At 39.6% G+C, this 18714-nt stretch overlaps 1 protein-coding gene across 1 annotated transcript in view; it reads right to left on the bottom strand.

The window, feature by feature from the left end:
* PKHD1L1 (PKHD1 like 1) overlaps positions 1 to 804 on the bottom strand; it is a 153967-nt gene extending 153163 nt beyond the window's left edge. The window contains exon 1 of the mRNA XM_030863107.2: positions 732 to 804. Coding sequence (XP_030718967.2) covers positions 732 to 804 — 73 coding nt within the window. The remainder of the gene's footprint in view (positions 1 to 731) is intronic.
* Between the last annotated feature and the right edge of the window lie 17910 nt (positions 805 to 18714).

Below are 18714 nucleotides of genomic sequence, written 5' to 3'. Positions count from 1 at the left end.
AAGAAATTATGATTGAGTTCATTCCTGCCTGAGAAAAGTTTAGTGTGGACTTCACCTACAATAGCAAAAGCTCTCCAGCATAAAGATGACTACCCCCCAGACCCAATGACTCTGCGCTGTGGGTCTGTCTTTGGCAAGGCTGCTCATGCTGCAGGCACATTTGTAACTTCGAGCAGCCCACAGCCAAGAGTAGGAAACTCCAGCGAGGGAGCTGGATCCTATCTCGTAGAAGCGCGGTTCCTCACCTATCTCAGGTTCATCCTCCCCGTTATCTCCACGGACAACTCCAATTTCTTATCTTATCAGTCTCTTCCCAGCCCTCTCTTGGGTATTACTTTGAAGGCCCTGGGCAGCTGCCCTTGGAAATGACTGACACCCGCCACAAAGACCCATTCCTATCTTACTGGGAGACCCTGTCCTCCCTTCAAAGGGGAAGGGACCCAAGAAGAGTGAGAAAAGGGAGGAGTTGGGTTGCGTCCCCAAGCCCCAGCCAAATTTCCGTCTCTTTTTCAACTGAGTGACCAGGGATGGAGGGGGTGAGGTTCCATAATTCAAGCAGCAACCCTCGTGGCAAGAGCTTAACCTAGTCCCCAGGATCTCCATGCAGCCGCACGCTCAGCCTCGTCCCAGGGCCAGTGCCAGACGTGCAGCCTCTCCCGCGACCCCGGCAGCGGGGGTTGTGTCTACAGGGACCTCTCCGGCTTGCCTCCCTGGAGTCCCAACTGGGTTACCTGTGCGGGGGTCTGCGACGCACAGGAGCAGCCCCCAGAGGGCCCACGTCCCCCAGAGCCACAGGTGTCCCATCGCGGCGCCAGTTCCGCAGAGCCTACGCCCGCCGCACGCTCGCAGCCGCCGCCAGCGCCCCGGCTCTGCTGGCTAGCGCGCCCGCCGCGTCCCACGCGCGCAGGCGGACTCGGCCGCCCCAGGGCCGCCCCGCCCCCGCCCGCCCGCCCGGGCGGCCCCTGGCTTTACGCGCAGACGCACGCCCCCCTCACCCGGGAACACAGCCGGCCCCGGCCCGTCAGTAACCATGGAACCTCCACACTCAGAGTTGGTTGCTAACGCCCCACGGCTGCCTCCGCAGGTGTAAGAGCCCCACTTTCTTGGCGAGAGAGGTCAACAGGCAAGTTTGCCGACAATCTCGCCTTTTCTATCCTCCCTCCCGTCCTTCCCCTCCTCTCACCCCCTTCCTTCCTTCCTTCCATTCTCTCTTCTTCTTCCCTCCTCCCCGCCCCCGGCCATTTCTGGACCTGTACACTTTCCTCTGCCGGTCTGCCTTGGTTATTAATCATCCCCAGGTGAGCCTCAAAGTCCACCTAATACGCAAACCCCACACAGTTTCCCCCTTCCCATTCATAGAATTTCGTGCTCTCCCTTTTATTGACAATCATACTAAGGTTTATTGGTCTCTGGGCACGTCCGCAAACACGCGCCTTAGAGACTTCAACCCACAATAGTTCCAAAATGACTATTACTATTATTATGATTCCCATCGTTACAAGCCGTAGACTGAGGCGAAGGTTAAGTAACTTGCCCGAGGCTGTATACCTAAGTGTACAGCGAGGACTCAAGCAGAATGACTCTAGAGCCAGGGCTCTTATGCCCGCCACTGGCCCCTATTTGGCAGACTTCTAGCGAACGCTTGCAATGCTTAGGACATCCTTATACTAAAAACTATTCATTATTTATCTGAAATTCGTATTTAATTCGGCATTCTGTATTTTTATTTACTAAGTCTGACAACTCTGGTTGGGCGGGAAGAGAGAAGAAATAGAAGAGAGAACTTAAAATCAGTGAAATAAATAAAATTAAGTCCTTGCTCTTCAGAAGTTTTATCTACCTCATTGGGGTTAAATTTTTTTTGTTAGATTTAGTTAATTATAGTCGTCTTATAATTTTGTGCAAACGGACTGTCACCACTCTACTGAACGCAGTGCCAGCAAAGGTACCCTGACCTTCCTTACTTCTTTTGGAACTCTGTGGCATGTGACACTGTCGACATCTTTCTTGATATTCCATCCCTCCTAATAGCCTTGGGTTTCTTCCTGCTTCTCCAGTCACTTCTAATATTTTACTCTTCCATCTTATTTTGGAAATTGGTATACCTGCAGGTTTTTTTTTTCACCCTTCCCGATCTCTGCTATCTAGAAGCAGACCAATTAGCAGAAAATCAGCTAATTGAATGCCAATTTGCTCATTATTTGCCAAATTTACTAAATTTAAAGATTGCAGTGTTGTAGAGAAATAATAAGCAGCTTTAACAAAAATATTCACTTTAGGTTATTAGCTGTGAAATATGTAGAAGTATATATTTCAATATCAATAACCAAAATAAAAATTAATGTGGGAATTTCTATATGGAATTGTTTGGTTAATTTTGATTTATTTCTGGTGCTTTCAAATTAAAGTTAAATTAATCTAAATTAAATTTTAGATGACTTCACTAAAAAGTGAATTCAATTTTATTCAAAATCCTGATTTTTGCACATGCTTTTAAATTTATAAATTTAAATTGAATATAAGACATAAGCTAAATGATACTAAAAAGAATATTTATGGTTCTTTTAGTATTAAAAAAGTAGAAAATGTCATTCAAAAGTATTATGGAAAAGAAGTAGGTGAAAAATCTTGTCACAGACATATACTGAAGTTATGATTTCTGATCAGGAATTATTGAAATAGGTAGACTTTCTTTAAAGAAAGGATCTATATTGTTTATAACAAAAAGGAAAACTTTTCTTAAGTTTTGGATATATCAATAAAGTGATTAGGGACCTTTTTTTTTTTTTTTTGCAGTACACGGGCCTCTCACTGTTGTGGCCTCTCCCGTTGCGGAGCACAGGCTCCGGACGTGCAGGCTCAGTGGCCATGGCTCACGGGCCCAGCTGCTCCGCGGCATGTGGGATCTTCCCGGACCAGGGCACGAACCCGTGTCCCCTGCATCGGCAGGCGGACCACTGCGCCACCAAGGAAGCCCGATTAGGGACCTTTTTATGTTGATTTCTGTTTTGCCAAACTTTTGATATTTTTAAGATTGTTTCACAAAATTCTTCGAGTATATCCATCAGCAAATGGCATCCACCAGCAAATGGCATAACATATAAGATGGTTATTCCTATTGTGTTTTATTTCATTTTTCTACTTAACTTGTACTAACCACATGGTCCCTTCTAGATTAAAATGGTCCCTTCCAGATATTTTTACTTCCTGTACACCTAGTCTTGTAACAAGTTAGCTATATATGTACGTATGTACAAATATATATACAAACATACGTTTATATATGTGTATATGTACATAATATATACACATATCCATATATAATATGACATTATGAATAGTACATATTGTAATATGAAAAATGTGTGTATAGTTTTTCTATATATTTCACCATCAGTAACCAAAATCAAATAGTCTTGTTCAAGCTGCTAAATATTTATGTTAAACTGCATTCATTTAATTTAGCAAACTTGGCAAATTAGTCATTCAACAAACTGATCATTTGGCTAATTGGCTTTAGGAAAACTGATATTTCAACAAATAGCCTGCTTTCCTGTCATGTAATACGTAAATTTCTTAAAGAGCCAATCACTGTAATTTACATTTATAGATTTTTTACTCAATTCTTCTTGAATGAATGAGGATCTTTAACATTTCTATTATAGTGTGTATTTATATGATAAATCAATGTCCTGAAAAATACAGCAGTGAGATTTTTAATCTTAAATTAACATAAGTGACAATAAATAATTATAACTAGATGGAAATTTGTATAACTAAAACATCAACTTGGAACCACAAGAAGTGGTTACATAGCTTACGTGACTAATGATTTAAATTGTATTCATCTTTAGAATCTTTAAACCTTTGCAATACAGACTTATCATGGAACATGGACATGGGGAAACATGAAAAGAGAATCCTAACTACCAATCTATGTGCTTCTTTTGTAAGTTTTTTAAAAATCTAGCTCTGGGCTTCCCTGGTGGCGCAGTGGTTGAGAGTCCACCTGCCGATGCAGGGGACACGGGTTCGTGCCCTGGTCCAGGAAGATCCCACATGCCGCAGAGCGGCTAGGCCCATAAGCCATGGCCGCTGAGCCAGCATGTCCGGAGCCTGTGCTCCGCAACGAGAGAGGCCACGACAGTGAGAGGCCCACATAACGCAAAAAAAAAAAAAAAAAAAAAATCTAGCTCTAACAAAAACCTGCCTATAGGGCCAGCATCATGGGAATATGACTTGTGCAGTCTCATAGGGCCCCACATTTGGTTTAGTCCTCTGCTGTCACCATCCTGAAATCCTTAATACTTTTTGAATGAGGGGGAATCTCTATTTTCATTTTGTTTGGGATCTCACAATTATATAGATGGTCCTGCCTGCCCTTATGACGAAAAACAAGACAGGTTTTTAACTTGTTGATCCTTCGATTTAAACATAAGAAAAAGTGATAATTCTTGCAGAACTAGAATGAATAAGGAATTCAGTGACTTGGAAAATGAGCTGTGTGCTGGCGCCTGATTTTGAACCTGCACCTAATTGTGAGAGATGGTGAACAAAATGAAGTACCTACAAAACAATAGTTTGCCTTCAACAATTATTCAGTATACTAGGCATTAAGAATATGGCAGTAATTTTTTTAAAAAAATCTCTGTTCTCATGGAACTTATATTTTTAGTGGAAACAGACAATAAACAAAATAAATGAGTAAAATATACAGTATGTTAGGAAGTAATACATGCTAGAGAGAAAAAAATAAAGCAGGGAAGAATAGTGTGTGTATGTGTGTGTGTAGGGTGTGATGGAGTTTTAGATAGGATGAACAGGAAGTTGTCGTGGAGAAAGTGAATTTTGAGTAAAGTTCTGAATGTCTGAAGTGAGTAGCTTAGCCACGTGGACATCTGGGAGAAGAGCATTCTAGGCAACTGGGAGAACAAACCCCAATGAGTGAGGAAGGAGTGTGTCTGGTGTGTAAGGGGCAGGAAAACCAGAGTGGCCGGAGTGGCCAGAACAAGCTAGGTGCTATAAGATGTGAGGTCAGAGAAGTAATGAGAAGAGGGGCAGGTCATGGAGGATCACGGATTTGACTCTGAGTGAGATGGGAATTCACTGTAGAATATTGAGCTGAAATGTGACATGCTTTAACTTATGGTTTCAAAGAAACACCAACTGCTATTTTGTTGCACTGGGGCAAGGGCAGACGCAGCAAGATCAATTGAATGGCTAGTGCAAATGATCTAGGCAAGAATATTTGTCACTTGGACCAGGATGGGAACAGTGTTGGTAGTGGGAAGTGGGCAGATTATGGATATATTTGAGAGCTGAGTTAACAGGATTTGCTGACAAGGGGTATGGAGGGTAAGAGGAAAAATAGGAGTCTAACATGACTGCAAGGGTTTGGGCCTCAACACCCAGACGTACGGGGGCCGTTAACTGCAGGGGAAGAATGTTGAAGGGGTGGGTTTGGGTGAGTGTATGAAGAGCTCATTTTGGACATATCAAGTTTAAGACCTATTAGACATCAAGTGAGATGTAAAATAGCAAGTTTGGTTTTGAATCTGAAGTTCAAGGGGAAATCCAGGTTGGAGATATCAATCTGAGAATGATGAGCATATATTTTAAAAACAGTGAGACCAAATGCAATCACCTAGAGAGTAGAATATAGATGGAAACATGAAAACATCAGAAGCCTGCGCCTTGGGAAACTCCAATATTTAGTAATGGGAAAGATGAGGAAAAACAAGCAAAGCTGACTGGGGAGGAGTGATCAAAGAGGCAGCAGAAAAATCACTTGAGAGTATTGTGGGAAGAAGTAATAACCATCAATTTTTCCTGCCATGTCAAGCAAGAAGAGCAGGAGAGAATCACCTTTGGACTGAACAATGTGGAGCTTATTGGAAACTGATAAGAGTGGTTTTAGTAAAGTGTTGGGGGTGAAATCTTGATTGGAGTGGATTCCTGAAAGAATAGGGATAATTGGGGATCGTTTTAGAGGCTGCCTGCCAAGATAAGCTAGAAGAGGTGGAAAATCAATAGCCCAGGGAAAAATCGTCACTGCAGGGAGCCAAGGGTGGTGGTCTTGAATTGAAGTGCAATCAATGAGAATGGTAGCATTTTTTTCTCCAGCTACTTGAAATGTGCAGGTACAAGCAAGTGAGTAGGCAGCTTTGGGAAAGCTAGTGGCTTTACTCACTAGACTTTAAAATTGCTTTCCTATATTAAGATGACACTGTCAGCAGCAGCATTCTCAGATAAAAAGTCAGGAAACTAGAAAGATGTTAAGGCGTAAAGAGGCTCTAAAACCTACTGATAGAATTAAACCTCTGTTCTCGAGCAAGCCTGTGGGTTTGGTTTTGGTTATTGCTGCCTTGGGAATTTTTGTGTCCATTGTTTGAAGTAGGCAGTTGTTATTTGGGGGGGCACTCTTATTTCTCCCTTTTTTTTATATCATCCCAATTTCTCCTTTGTGGAATGATCTCTTTCCCATTAGATATAGTCTGTTGAGTCAAGGTGTGTGTGTGTGGTGTTGGGGGAGGTGACCTAGAGTAGGCCAATCAGATTCTCCCTGGAACTTGAATCTCAAGCAGAGGAACAAAGGAGTGTGAATGCTGGAGTTTGTTTATTGCCTTGGAAGTGACCTGACCAAATTGTTCACACAAGCACTGTTTCAGAGGTTCTTTCCTTGCAGTCCTAGAAAATGCCTTAGTTCCTTCCTGTTTTCCACATTTTGATTTGCCAGGTTTCCCAATGATAATGTAAGTTTTAGATATTCTTCCTATAAATTTCCATAGTTCTGTAGTTTGCCAGTCAGTTACGGTTGTTTGCAACTCTCCAAAATTCTAATTAAGAAAACATTTTTATCAGTAAATCATGCTTTTAGAGGGAGGGAGGGGAGGTTTTGTATTCTCTTCTCTTTATTTCTCTTATTTTCATATTTCGTTATTTGACAGGATGGAAAAGATCTGACATTATAACCACTATGCAATATTTGATTAAAAGGCATGTAAAAGAAGAACTCTAGATAGTTGTAGCAAGCAGTACAAGTACCTTTTTCTTGAACAAATTTTGGAAAAATATAACATTAGTAATAGTGAATGAGCCACATTGGTACCTAGCTACATGGACTGATAGTAGAAATTAGCCCTGTATCGTGGCTCAAAAGTTTCTTGTGCATGCTTATTTCTTTTTATTATATATGAGTTGAAAGAAACAAATAAACTTTTTACAAGTATAACTTGTTTAAAAGCCCTGGAAAATGAGACAGACCATTTTGAAAAACACAGCACTGGGTAAAATGATTTAATAAGGTAGCAATGTTCTCAGAGGGCTGAATCACTTGGTAATTCTTCTTTTTTCCAAAACCCTACATAAATTTACATATCAAAGCTAAATTGACCCCCAGTTTTTTTTAGACACAAAGTTATTAAGCCTCCCTTCCCCGAATAACTATCTACATGGTAGGGTAATCCTAGCTGAGAAAACTTTTTCTAGTACAGAACTGAGAACAAGTCAGCCTCCTTTGAGCTTTTGCCAAAGGGTAATAAACAAATGCTTCAAAGTAGACAAAAAGCCGTTAATCTTGACTTTATATTATGAAACATTCCACAGTATTTCCTGATCAAGTAAGTGCTGATGGTTTGTAATTTGTCGCTATTGCCCTCTTCCCTCCCTTTTAAAATAAATGGCAAAGAAGGTTGAGTGAGAAAAAAAACACTGGGAAGGAACAAAAATCCAGTGTAGCTGGTGATAGCAAATTGGGGGGAAGGTAGCACGAGATGAGTTTGGAGAGAGAGGCAGGGGCAAATCAGAAAAGTTTTTAGGACTCAAGTAAGTTGTTGTCCAACTTTAAGTGGAGGTGGGTGACTTGACTGATTCATGTTTCAGAAAATGCTCTGTTGCTGCTACATGTTAAGGGATTAAATTGGAGACAAGAATGGAAATAAGATCAGTTTAGGATGCTATTGTGGTGGTCTAGACTAGAGATAGTGAAGATGGAACTAGAATGGCAGTACTGGAATTGTTAAAAAAGGGGCAGATTCCTGGATATGGGTTGGAGATAGCACTGCTATTAACTTTTGGAATGGATTCACGGGGTAAGGGAAGCCTGGGATGCTCTAGGTTTTGGGTGTTAATGCCTGGTGGATGGTGGTGCCACTTACTATGATGTGGAAAGGCTGAAGGAGGTTCTGCTCTGGGGTAGAAGGTCCATACTCCTGATTTGCCCAACTTGAGCTCAAGGTGCCAATGAGGAGAAGGGTTGCTTAGAGGCTAAGAGTACGTGTTTAGGAGGCAGAGTGCCTGGGCTCCATTCTTCACACAGCCACTCAGTAGCCGGGAAACCTTGGACAAACTATTGAACATTTTTATGTAAAATGAGAATAACAGAACTTACCTGATTAGTGTTGTTTTGAGAAGTAAATGACTTAGTAAGTGTAAAATGTTTAGAATAGTCCCTAGCATATCGTAAGCTCTCAACAAATGCTAACTATTCTTACAAACCAAGTGTAAATGTCAAGTAAGTGAACAAATTTGGGAGTTATTCATCAGCATATAGATGGAATTTAAAAACACAAAAATGGCTGAGATCCCTGAGGGCAGATGTTCATGAACTTAGATGGGAAAAAACTACAGCTTTATTTTCACTTTCCTCTAAGTGAAAATTTTCCATTTCCTTTAATTATTAATGTAGACAACAAACCACAGTATTGTTATTCCGCATCTGCAACATCAGTATCACCCAAGGAAAGCATAGATATTTTCATATGATATTACAGTGGAGGTATCTTAAAACATCATTTACGCTCATCGCTACTTAAGGGAATTATTAGACCCACAATAAGACCACACATGACTACACTGTTCCTGTCTCAGACACTTGTGCATTAGTTAATGTGTTGGTACACAAAGGCTACAGTGGTGTTATTTTTTAATAGACTATTTTTAGAGTAGTTTTAAGTTCACAAAATAGAATGGGAGGTACAGAAGTTTCCCATATACTCACTGCCCCTCCATATGCAAAGCCTGCCCCGTTATCAACATTCCGCATCAGAGTGGTACATTTGTTACAACTGATGAATCTACATTGATACATTATCACCTGAAGTCCATAGTTCAGGGTTCACCCTTGTACATTCTATGGGTTTGGACAAATTTATAATGACATGTATACACCACTAAAGTTTCATACAGAGTAGTTTCACTGCCCTAAAAATCCTCTGCACTCCTATTCATCCCTCCCTCGCCCAAATCCGTGACAACCACTGACCATTTTAGTGTCTCTATAGTTTTGCCGTTTCCAGAGTATCATTTAGTTTGAATCATACAGTATTCAGTCTTTTCAGATTGTTTTCTCTCACTTAGTAATATGGATTTAAGTTTCTTCTATGTCTTTTCATGGCTTGATAGCTCATTTCTTTTGAGCACCGAATAATCTTCTGTTGTCTGGATGTACCATGGTTTATTTATCCATTCACCTACTGAAGGACATCATGGTTGCTTCCAAGTTTTGGCAGTTATGAATAAAGTTGCTGTAAACATTGGGTGCAGATTTTTTAAATTAATTAATTAACTTATTTATTTATTTTTGGCTGCGTTGGGTCTTCATTGTTGCGCGCAGGCTTTCTCTAGTTGCGGCGAGCGGGGGCTACTCTTTGTTGTGGTGCGCGGGCTTCTTGTGGTGGCTTCTCTTGTTGCGGAGCACGGGCTCTAGGCGTGTGGGCTTCAGTAGTTGTGGCTTACGGGCTCTAGAGCACAGGCTCAGTAGTTGTGCTGCACGGGCTTAGTTGCTCCGCGGCGTGTGGGATCTTCCCGGACCAGGGCTCAAACCCGTGTACCCTGCATTGGCAGGTGGATTCTTAACCACTGCACCACCAGGGAAACCCTTGTGTGCAGATTTTTATAAGAATATAATTTTCTTCTCCTTGGGTAGATACCAAGGAGTGTGATTGCTGGATCATGTGGTAAGAGTATGTTTGGTTTTGTAGGAAACCATCAAACTATCTTCCAGAGTGGCTCTACCATTTTGCATTCCTACCGGGAATGAGTGAGGGCTCCTGATGTTGCTCCAACCTTCCCCAGCATTTGGTATTGTCAGTGTTCTGGAGTTTGGCCATTCTAATAGGTATGTCATGGTATGTCATTATTGTCTTAATCTGCATTTCCCTGATGACACATGATGTAGAACATCTTTTCACATGTTATTTGCCATCTATAGATCTCTGGTGGGGTGTCTATTAAGGATTTTGGTCCATTTTAAAATCAGGTTGTTTGTTTTCTTACTGTGGAATTTTAGGGGTTCCCTGTATATTTTGGATTATAATCCTTTACTGGAAATATTTTTTTGCAAATATTTTCTCCCAGTCTGTGGCTTAACTTTTCATTCTCTTGACAGTGTCTTTTGCAGGGCAGAAATTTTAAATTTGAATGAAGTCCAGTTTATCGATTAGTTCTTTTATGGTTTGTGTGCCAACACAGTGTTTTTATTTTTAAAAATTCTTGCAAACAGCAGGCTTTTTCATGCAAGAAAATCTCAAGACAGAGAGCTAGGATACTCCCCAAACTTGGATTTGCCATTTAACAAATTTCTTTTCTCTAACATCCTGTAAACTAAAGAGAGACTTTAGTTCAACCATGTGCACTGAAAATGTTCAAGTTGGTTTTTGGACTGGAACAGAAGAGAAATTGTTGGAAGAGGTCAATGAATCAAGAATATGACCATTGGATGACCCTCAAGATGGACCCAAGCAATCAGTCTCCTCAACCCCACCCCTGTCCTTGGAATATATATTCTGCCCACTGTTCCCACAGTGGGAGCCATTTTCAAGGATGCAGCCTTGAGAAGTAAGGTGTTGTTGAGACCATCTGGACTGAATATGTGACTGCACCCCGTTAAGGCCTCCATATTACACTTTAAAAAAAGGGGGTGGGGGGAGGCAGGTGCAGAAATCTACTTGTCTTGAAGCCACCCAAGATAAGCCTCACATGTAAAGTTCCCTTATTTATTAAACCTTCCACCTACCAATCTGGAGTCATCTGCCTCTTTTTTTAGTCTCTCCTTGCCCTCCATGTATGGGGGCCAGTTTCAAATTTCACCTGGTTAGCTTCCAAGGTTTCAAACCAACAGAAATCTAGGAAAGGTTCTAATGTCAAATGTTTTGATACATTGTAGAATTACGGAAATATCTTAACATTTTGAAACAAGCAATGGAGGAATTAACAGCCTCACCATTCCCCTTGAGTATGCACCTGGAAGAAGAATTCTTATTTTGTGAGTTTCTTTGGAAACTATCAAGGCTGTTGACATGTTGGAAATGGTGAAAAGTTGTTTTATTGCTCTATTTTTTAAAAATTATTTTTCCAAACAAAACTTCAACTGGAAAAAAAGCATTATACTCCTTACATGACTGGTCCCAGCAATGCTTGGTAATATATCTGGTATTGCCACCTTAATGGAATAGGAAGTACCTCATGATGTCATCACTTCTTGTTTTTTTACACAGACATGCACCAGGAATTAAAACTTTTCTTCTAATCTTGGGAGAAGCTTTGCCAACCATCAGAAAAGTCATCAACATTATCCTCTGATAATTCCTCTGAATCATTGCATTTTTAAGAGTGTCAATAAGAGGACCGGGTTAGGAAGTCCATCTTTACCAAATAGTTTACTGGCTTTCTCAGAGAACGAGACCTAAGGGCTTGTTTGAATTAAAGACAGTTGCTTTAGTTTTTCTGAAAGAAAAGAAATTCCGCACTCAATACCTTGAAAAGAATGATTTATCCTTGTGCTGACTCACCTGGCAGTTTTTAATCATATGAATGAGATATAGCATTCATTTCAAGCCCATTATGGTTTCTACTTTAAAATAAAAAATTGTAAGCTCTCTAGGATTAGCAGCTGATTGGGAACACCAGAACAGAGACTGACATCCTTTCCAAACTTTGAAATGCTGGAGAAGGTGCTTTACCCTGAGATGGCTATCAATTTTTCTAAAAAAAGAAATCTATGGACACCTAGGAACTACTGAGGACTCCTTCAGAAGTTACTTCTATCTTGATTGTATTAAAGCTGAACCACAGATCTATAACCCTTTTCTTCCTGATATAAACTCTATCAAAGATTTTGGGGCTTCCCTGGTGGCACAGTGGTTGAGGATCTGCCTGCCAATGCAGGGGACACGGGTTCAAGCCCTGGTCTGGGAAGATCCTACAGGCCGCGGAGCAACTAGGCCCGTGAGCCACAACTGCTGAGCCTGCGCGTCTGGAGCTTGGGCTCCGCAACAAGAGAGGCCGCGACAGTGAGAGGCCCGCGCACCGCGATGAAGAGTGGCCCCCGCTCGCCGCCAACTAGAGAAAGCCCTTGCACAGAAACGAAGACCCAACACAGCAAAAATAAATAAATTAATTAATTTTTTAAAAAAGATTTTGTCCTAGCTTATGACCTTTGATCTTAGAACCAAATCTTATTAGAGTTAAACACAAAAAGCCTTTGAGAATTCTGGTGTTCTTTGAGATAAGATTTTTGGCCTTGCAGAGTAAGGTAAAGAAGCTTTAACTCCATTTGCAAATATATATATATATCTTAACCAATCAAGAGTTTCAATACTTGCAACCATTAAAACAAAAAATTGAAATTGATGGAATGTCCAACATACCATGTATAGATGATGTATATATGTTGTCCTGTTGAATACCATCTCACAATTTAATGTTCTTATACAAGTTAATAAATAACTTGAATAAGCCTTTACACTGATATTTTAAAATAATAATACATGAAGCTTACCTGTGTTTGAAATACATTGCCTTATTTTTGCGTTAATAAAGAGGAATATCATGCATTTATTTGGAAATATCTTATATTATATTTTAGTATAGTTTTCCTGCATAATTCTAAGCATTTTATTTTGTGCATTTAAATATATTATTCTGGAAGAGAATTCATAGGCTTCACTTTACTGCTAAAGTAACACAAAAACAGCTAAGAACCCTTGATTTAGGGAGAGTGCAGATAGAGAAAAAACTAAATCACGTGATTAGGATTTGAGAAACTCTTAACAATTAGAGGTCTAGCCGAAGTCAGCAAACAAGACAGAAAGCAGCTGTGAGTTAGGCGGAAAGTCAGATAGTTTTGTAGCTCAGAAATCAAGGAAAGAATGTGTCTGAGGAAGGAGAATGGTCACTTGTTACGGTGCTGCCAAGAGGTTGATTAAGGTAGTAAGTCTCTCTTGACCTTGACATGAATAGTTTCACTGGAATGTAATTTCCATGAGTGAATGAGTGGCAGGTGAAGAAGTGGAGACAGTACCTAGAGACAACTCAGTGATGCCGCCTTCCTTGCTTTGAATGGGAGCAGAGAAATGGGGCGGTTCCTTGAGGGAGATCTGTGATCAAGGCATGGTTTTTATAAAAGAGGGACACTGCTGCGCTAAGTGACTGTGCTGCTAGAGAGAAACTTCTGACGGAAGAAGGGGACAACCACAGGAGGGCAATCAATCATTGAGAAAGAGAGAGAAGCACAGAGCACAGGCAGAGGAAAGGCTGGATGTGTGGGTGCAGATTCAGGAAGGCTGGAAGTTTTGGTGATGCTGGGTTCTTGTCTGATTGCAGCTGTCCCTTGATAAAGCATAAGGCAGTGTTGTTAGTACAGGGGAGGAGTGTGAAATAAGCATTTCAGGGGGGTGGGAAAATGTATATATTCAATACTAGAAAAGCGTAGGAGAGTTCTTAAGCAGTGAAAAGTGTTCATTGAGATTTGTGATCATTTCTTCTTCTCAAAATTTTACTTTGAAAAATTTCAAACCTATCTGAAATAAGCATTTACATCCTCTTCTGTTAGATTCACATGTTCTCTCTCTCTCTCTCCATATTAAACATATATACATTTCTGTTGTTGAACCCATTGGAGAGTTAGTTACAATGTGACACTTCACCCCTAAATGCTTCACCATGGAACAAGGTCATTCTACTTGAATACAAATGTAACATTCAGGAATTTTAAGTGCCACAGTTCATGTTTAAAGTTCTCCAATTACCCTAATAATGTTCTTAATAGTTGTTTTATTTCTTTATTTACACATTGCTTTAAATACTAATGTATCTTCATTCTCTTTTAACATAGAATGGTTCCTGACCTTTGTGTCTTTTTTTTTTTTTTAGTCTTTCATTCTTTCTTGACATTAACATTTTTGAAAAGTTCATGCCAGTTGTTTTTGAGAATGTCGTTATTTTAGAGAGGAACTTACAGAAGGGTTGTGTGATTTTCCTCAACAGAGTTCAGGTGATCAGGTGCACGCAGCGAGGAAGCGCTCAGGGTAACTAGGTTTAAGCACGACTGTGTGTGAGATTAGAAAAAAAGAAGAGAGAAGTTCAGGGTAATTGTAGAGGAGTTCTAATGATAAACCATCAAATCTAAGCGGGTAGGGAGGGAAGAGAGAACATGAAGGGAGTGATGGATAATAATGATAAAGGGGTCATTAACTGACGAGGTCTCTACAAAGTCTCTGTAAAGTGAAAGAATTGTATCAGGAACATAGGAAATGCAGCTGATCAGTGAAAGCCTCAGTGCTTTTTCATGAAATAGTCTGCTGAAAGCCCGATGTTTATGGATGGGGTAAAATATGGGAGATAGACTCCATACACAAAACTGTTTTATGAGCACCGTTACAAGGAGAAAAGTACAGCATATATATAAGGACTTGTGAAGTCCTTTACCATAACTTTGACTTTATGTCACACCTCCGAAGAGGAGTGCCCATAATTCCCATACTTTATTATACTCCCAGCATCCCTAGCGGAAAGGAGATGTGTTATTGATAGGCAACTGCACGTAGAACATTTAAGTGACTAATGAAGTCTTTAAGCACAATAGTGGTAGAACTGAGAAGACCAGAGCACTCACTTACATACTGTACTAGCCACACTGAACACTCCCCAAATGACACGATGTGTATCGCTACCTAAATCACCCAGTCACACAGGCTGTGGTTTAATGGACATCTGTATTTCAATTACTCTATTTAGTGCCTCTTACCCTGCCAAAGCCCAACTTTGATGCAACTAGCTGCCTAGGAAGGATAAATTCTCAAAGCTGTGCCCTCCACAAGTAACTTTAGAATACGACGGTATAAAGTAAATGAACGGCATTTATTATCACTTAATTCTGGTGATCCCAGGCACAAAGCCAAAGCATTTATAGATGTGGTAAGTACCAGCTGCTGTACTTGAAACTATTTTATGAGCAACATTGCACCATGAGTGCAGATTCTGCCTGCCTTCATTTGTTGGCTTTCTTCACCACTGTCATCATAAGCCAACGTTCACTGAATGTCCACAGGGTTTGGAACTATATAATGCTCTATTTATGCACATAGTATATTTTTTAACAAAGTTACATAGTAAGAAAAAGGAAAATATGAATATTATTACCTTTTAAAAGGGCGTTCTGAGAGAGGAGCATGACGGAAAATATACTGGAAATTATTTTATTTATTAATGTACATACTGTGCTTCTTTTTTGATAAAATAGCTGAAATAGAATCATTTCAGTTGTGGTGTATGCTATTTAAATCAATTTGCTGCCTGAATTACTAAATTGGCTTCAGAAAATGATCCCAGAAAAATAATATCTACATTATTATTATTCTTATCCCAGTAAAATAACATATCAGTGTAGCTTCATCTTAATTTATACTAGAAGCACATTCTGAGGTCCTCATATTAAGCTTTAATTCAAGTACACTTTCATCTTGAAAAAGCTGACTGGCCTGCTTTTGGGCCTGTTGAAATGAGAACACATTTCAGTGAGCCCCAGAGAGGATCAACATACAGGTTTCAAATGCCCCCTGGTGGTTGATAAGCAGAATAACCAAATAAATTCGAAGTCTGGAATAAACAGGTTTTTTAATTCATTCAAAAGAACATGTCAAGAATTTACTGTTTCACACCGAAGATCAAAAGAGAAGTGGGATACAGTTTGTGTCATAGTAAAACGAGGGTAAAAAGATAATTTCAACTCACCCTGCTAAGTGCCATTATAGTGATTTTTTTTTCTATTCTGATCAAGTTATGCTGGTCTTTATTTTTGTAGGTATTCTCATGGCAATTAATATTATTTATAAATTCCTGAAAAATAAAAGCAGCTATTTTCCACACAAGTGTAATTCATGTATCTAAATAAATCTAGAAGACACATAGTAAATAAATATTTTTAGTTTTTCCTAGGAGTAATGTGTATCCATATTGCTTTTTCTGATTACCCAGATTGCTTTTTATAATTATCCTAATAATATTTACAGTTTTAAAAATTATTTTCATTCTTTCCAGGTCAGCATTATCAGATCTGTTGAGCAGACGAGGAAACTGAGGCAGAAGAGTCAGCCTTACCTGATAATTCAGTATAATAGATGAGACCACAGTTCAAATTGTCTGATTGCACCTCTTAGTTTTCTTGGAAGATTCATCCAATGACTTTTGTGTGGTTTCTAATGGTAAATATGATGGGTTTTTATGGAGTCACTGAGTAACATGAGATAGCCATTTACAAGAAGGGTTAACACACACACAACACACACACACACATTGGATCATTTCCAACATCAGCTACTGAGCAGCTGTCACAATTCTCTTGAGTTGGATGGAGTCTTTTTTCAAGTTATGAAATGTCCCATATCCAATTACCAATCCCCAGAAAACCCAGGCCCTGGCTTTGCACTGTGCAACCAAATGATACACTTGTGATGCCAGAGCAAAGCGATTACATAAATAATTTACTTAGATCTTCTTTAATCCTATACAAGAGAAGCTTACGGTAATCTTAATTAGTATTTTACTCACCCAGCACAGTCATGTAACAGTAATCTTCTATTGAATTTCCAACATTGAGCACGAAAGGGTGCAAGATTTTTAAAGAATGTGTTCCTAGTTTACATAAATCAGTGATGTGAGTCAAAATATACACAAAGTCGGTTTATTTAAAAGGTATCAGTGTTCTAGATGCAAACTATAATTTCTAAGATGTCAAAAAAAACCCTAGAGGTGGTGGGGGAGTTCTCAGCATTATTATTTTAAATCTAGGTTCTTTAGTATTTTGAATTGCTATTACATATTTTCGATTCAGCTATTTTTGTTCCACTTCAAAATATTTTCATAATAACTTGTTTTCCATTTTCTCATATTTGCTTTTGAGCTATTAAAAGTTATTTCTATGAGCAATTTTTGATTCGCTTTCATATACAGTAGTATGAAATAAAAACTACTCATTTTTAACATTTATGTACCATTTAAGATTGTTTCCTTTTTGATAATCGGTAGCAGAATGGTGAATATAACTATCATTACTTTGGATCATTGCTTTACAAGAGATGAGGCGAAACAAAAAATTCTTTGGGGTAGTTTTATGATTTTTTTGTGTGTATCTTGGACTCAAAATTTACATAATTAAGTCTAGTTGGTTCAATGACTACACTTAAACTATAAATTCATCAGAAATATAAAGTTGTATCTCTAGAACATGAACCAAAAATTAACATAAAGGCTTTCCTCAGCTACACTCAATTGTTACCTTCTTTGGTGCTCCTATAATGTTCATTCACTAGTGCATTCATATATTCCTTTGTCCATTCACCCACAAATGAGTATCATACAAAGTAAAAATTAGTCATGTTTCCTTCCCTCCAGGAGATGCATGTTGAAGTTGGAAAACCAGTGTTGAAATTAGGCACAGGTGCTTCTTACCGAAAAACAGTGGTGGGGAATCTAAACCAGAGCAAGAAACGTCAGAATATTTCGGCAATGACTCAAGCTAAATTTTGAAGGGCAAGTAGGAATGCCTTAAGTAGAAAGGCTTTCCATTTCCGTGGATTTTCCAATGTATTACAGATGTAACAACTTGGTACTTTTGGGGACTCTTTACCCAGAGAAATAAGTAAATGGCAGATCAAGAAGGGCCTAGGTGGTACGGCAGAGCTTGAATTTTACCTTGCAAACTAAGAAGTTATTGAGAAATTTCAAGTAGGGGAATAAAATGACCAGGCTTGAATTTTAGTAAGGTCACTTAGGCAATAATGTGGAAGATATACTGGAGGAAACATGGAGCAACTGGAGTGCAGAAATATTAAGAGCCGACTGAAGTAATCTGCGCTTGAACTAAGAGGGCCTAAGCAGGCAGGGGGACAATTTAGTCTTGCTACACTCAAAATGGTCTTGATCAGCAGCACGAGCATGTTTGAGAAGCTTGCCTGAAATACAGAATCCTGTGCCGTATCCCTTACCTTCAGAATCAGTATTTTAACAAGCTCCTCAGGTAATCTGTATGTCTGGGAGGCACCACACAGTAGGGGCAGTTACTGGAGGAAAAAGAAAATCACTCTCAGGTGGGGTCAGTTTGAGGTGTTTATGGAACATTCAAGGAAGCTGATCCATAGCAGTTGAGTATATGGATCTGGAGGCTGGGTTGGAGATGCAATTTAACATTTAGCAACCTGTTAGTATTTGAAGCCATGGTCCGACCCAACTTTCCTGGTATCTGCCCAGGAAATTATATCATTAGGCAGAGGGCCCAGAGGGAGCACTAAGAAACACCATTATTTAAAGTTCCATACAGCAAAAGGTATCCACAAGAAACAGAAGGAGCTTCCAGTGGTAGGTATAAACAACGTGAGCAGTGGGAAGAGTTCCAAGTGGCCGGATGGTCAACATTCTTGTTTTCCAGCAGAGGTCACA

This window comes from Globicephala melas, chromosome 17 (assembly GCF_963455315.2).
Source record: "Globicephala melas chromosome 17, mGloMel1.2, whole genome shotgun sequence".
Classification (NCBI taxonomy): domain Eukaryota; kingdom Metazoa; phylum Chordata; class Mammalia; order Artiodactyla; family Delphinidae; genus Globicephala; species Globicephala melas.
The sequence above is the reverse complement of the archived record's forward strand: the minus strand, read 5'-3'. Positions and strand labels throughout refer to the sequence as shown.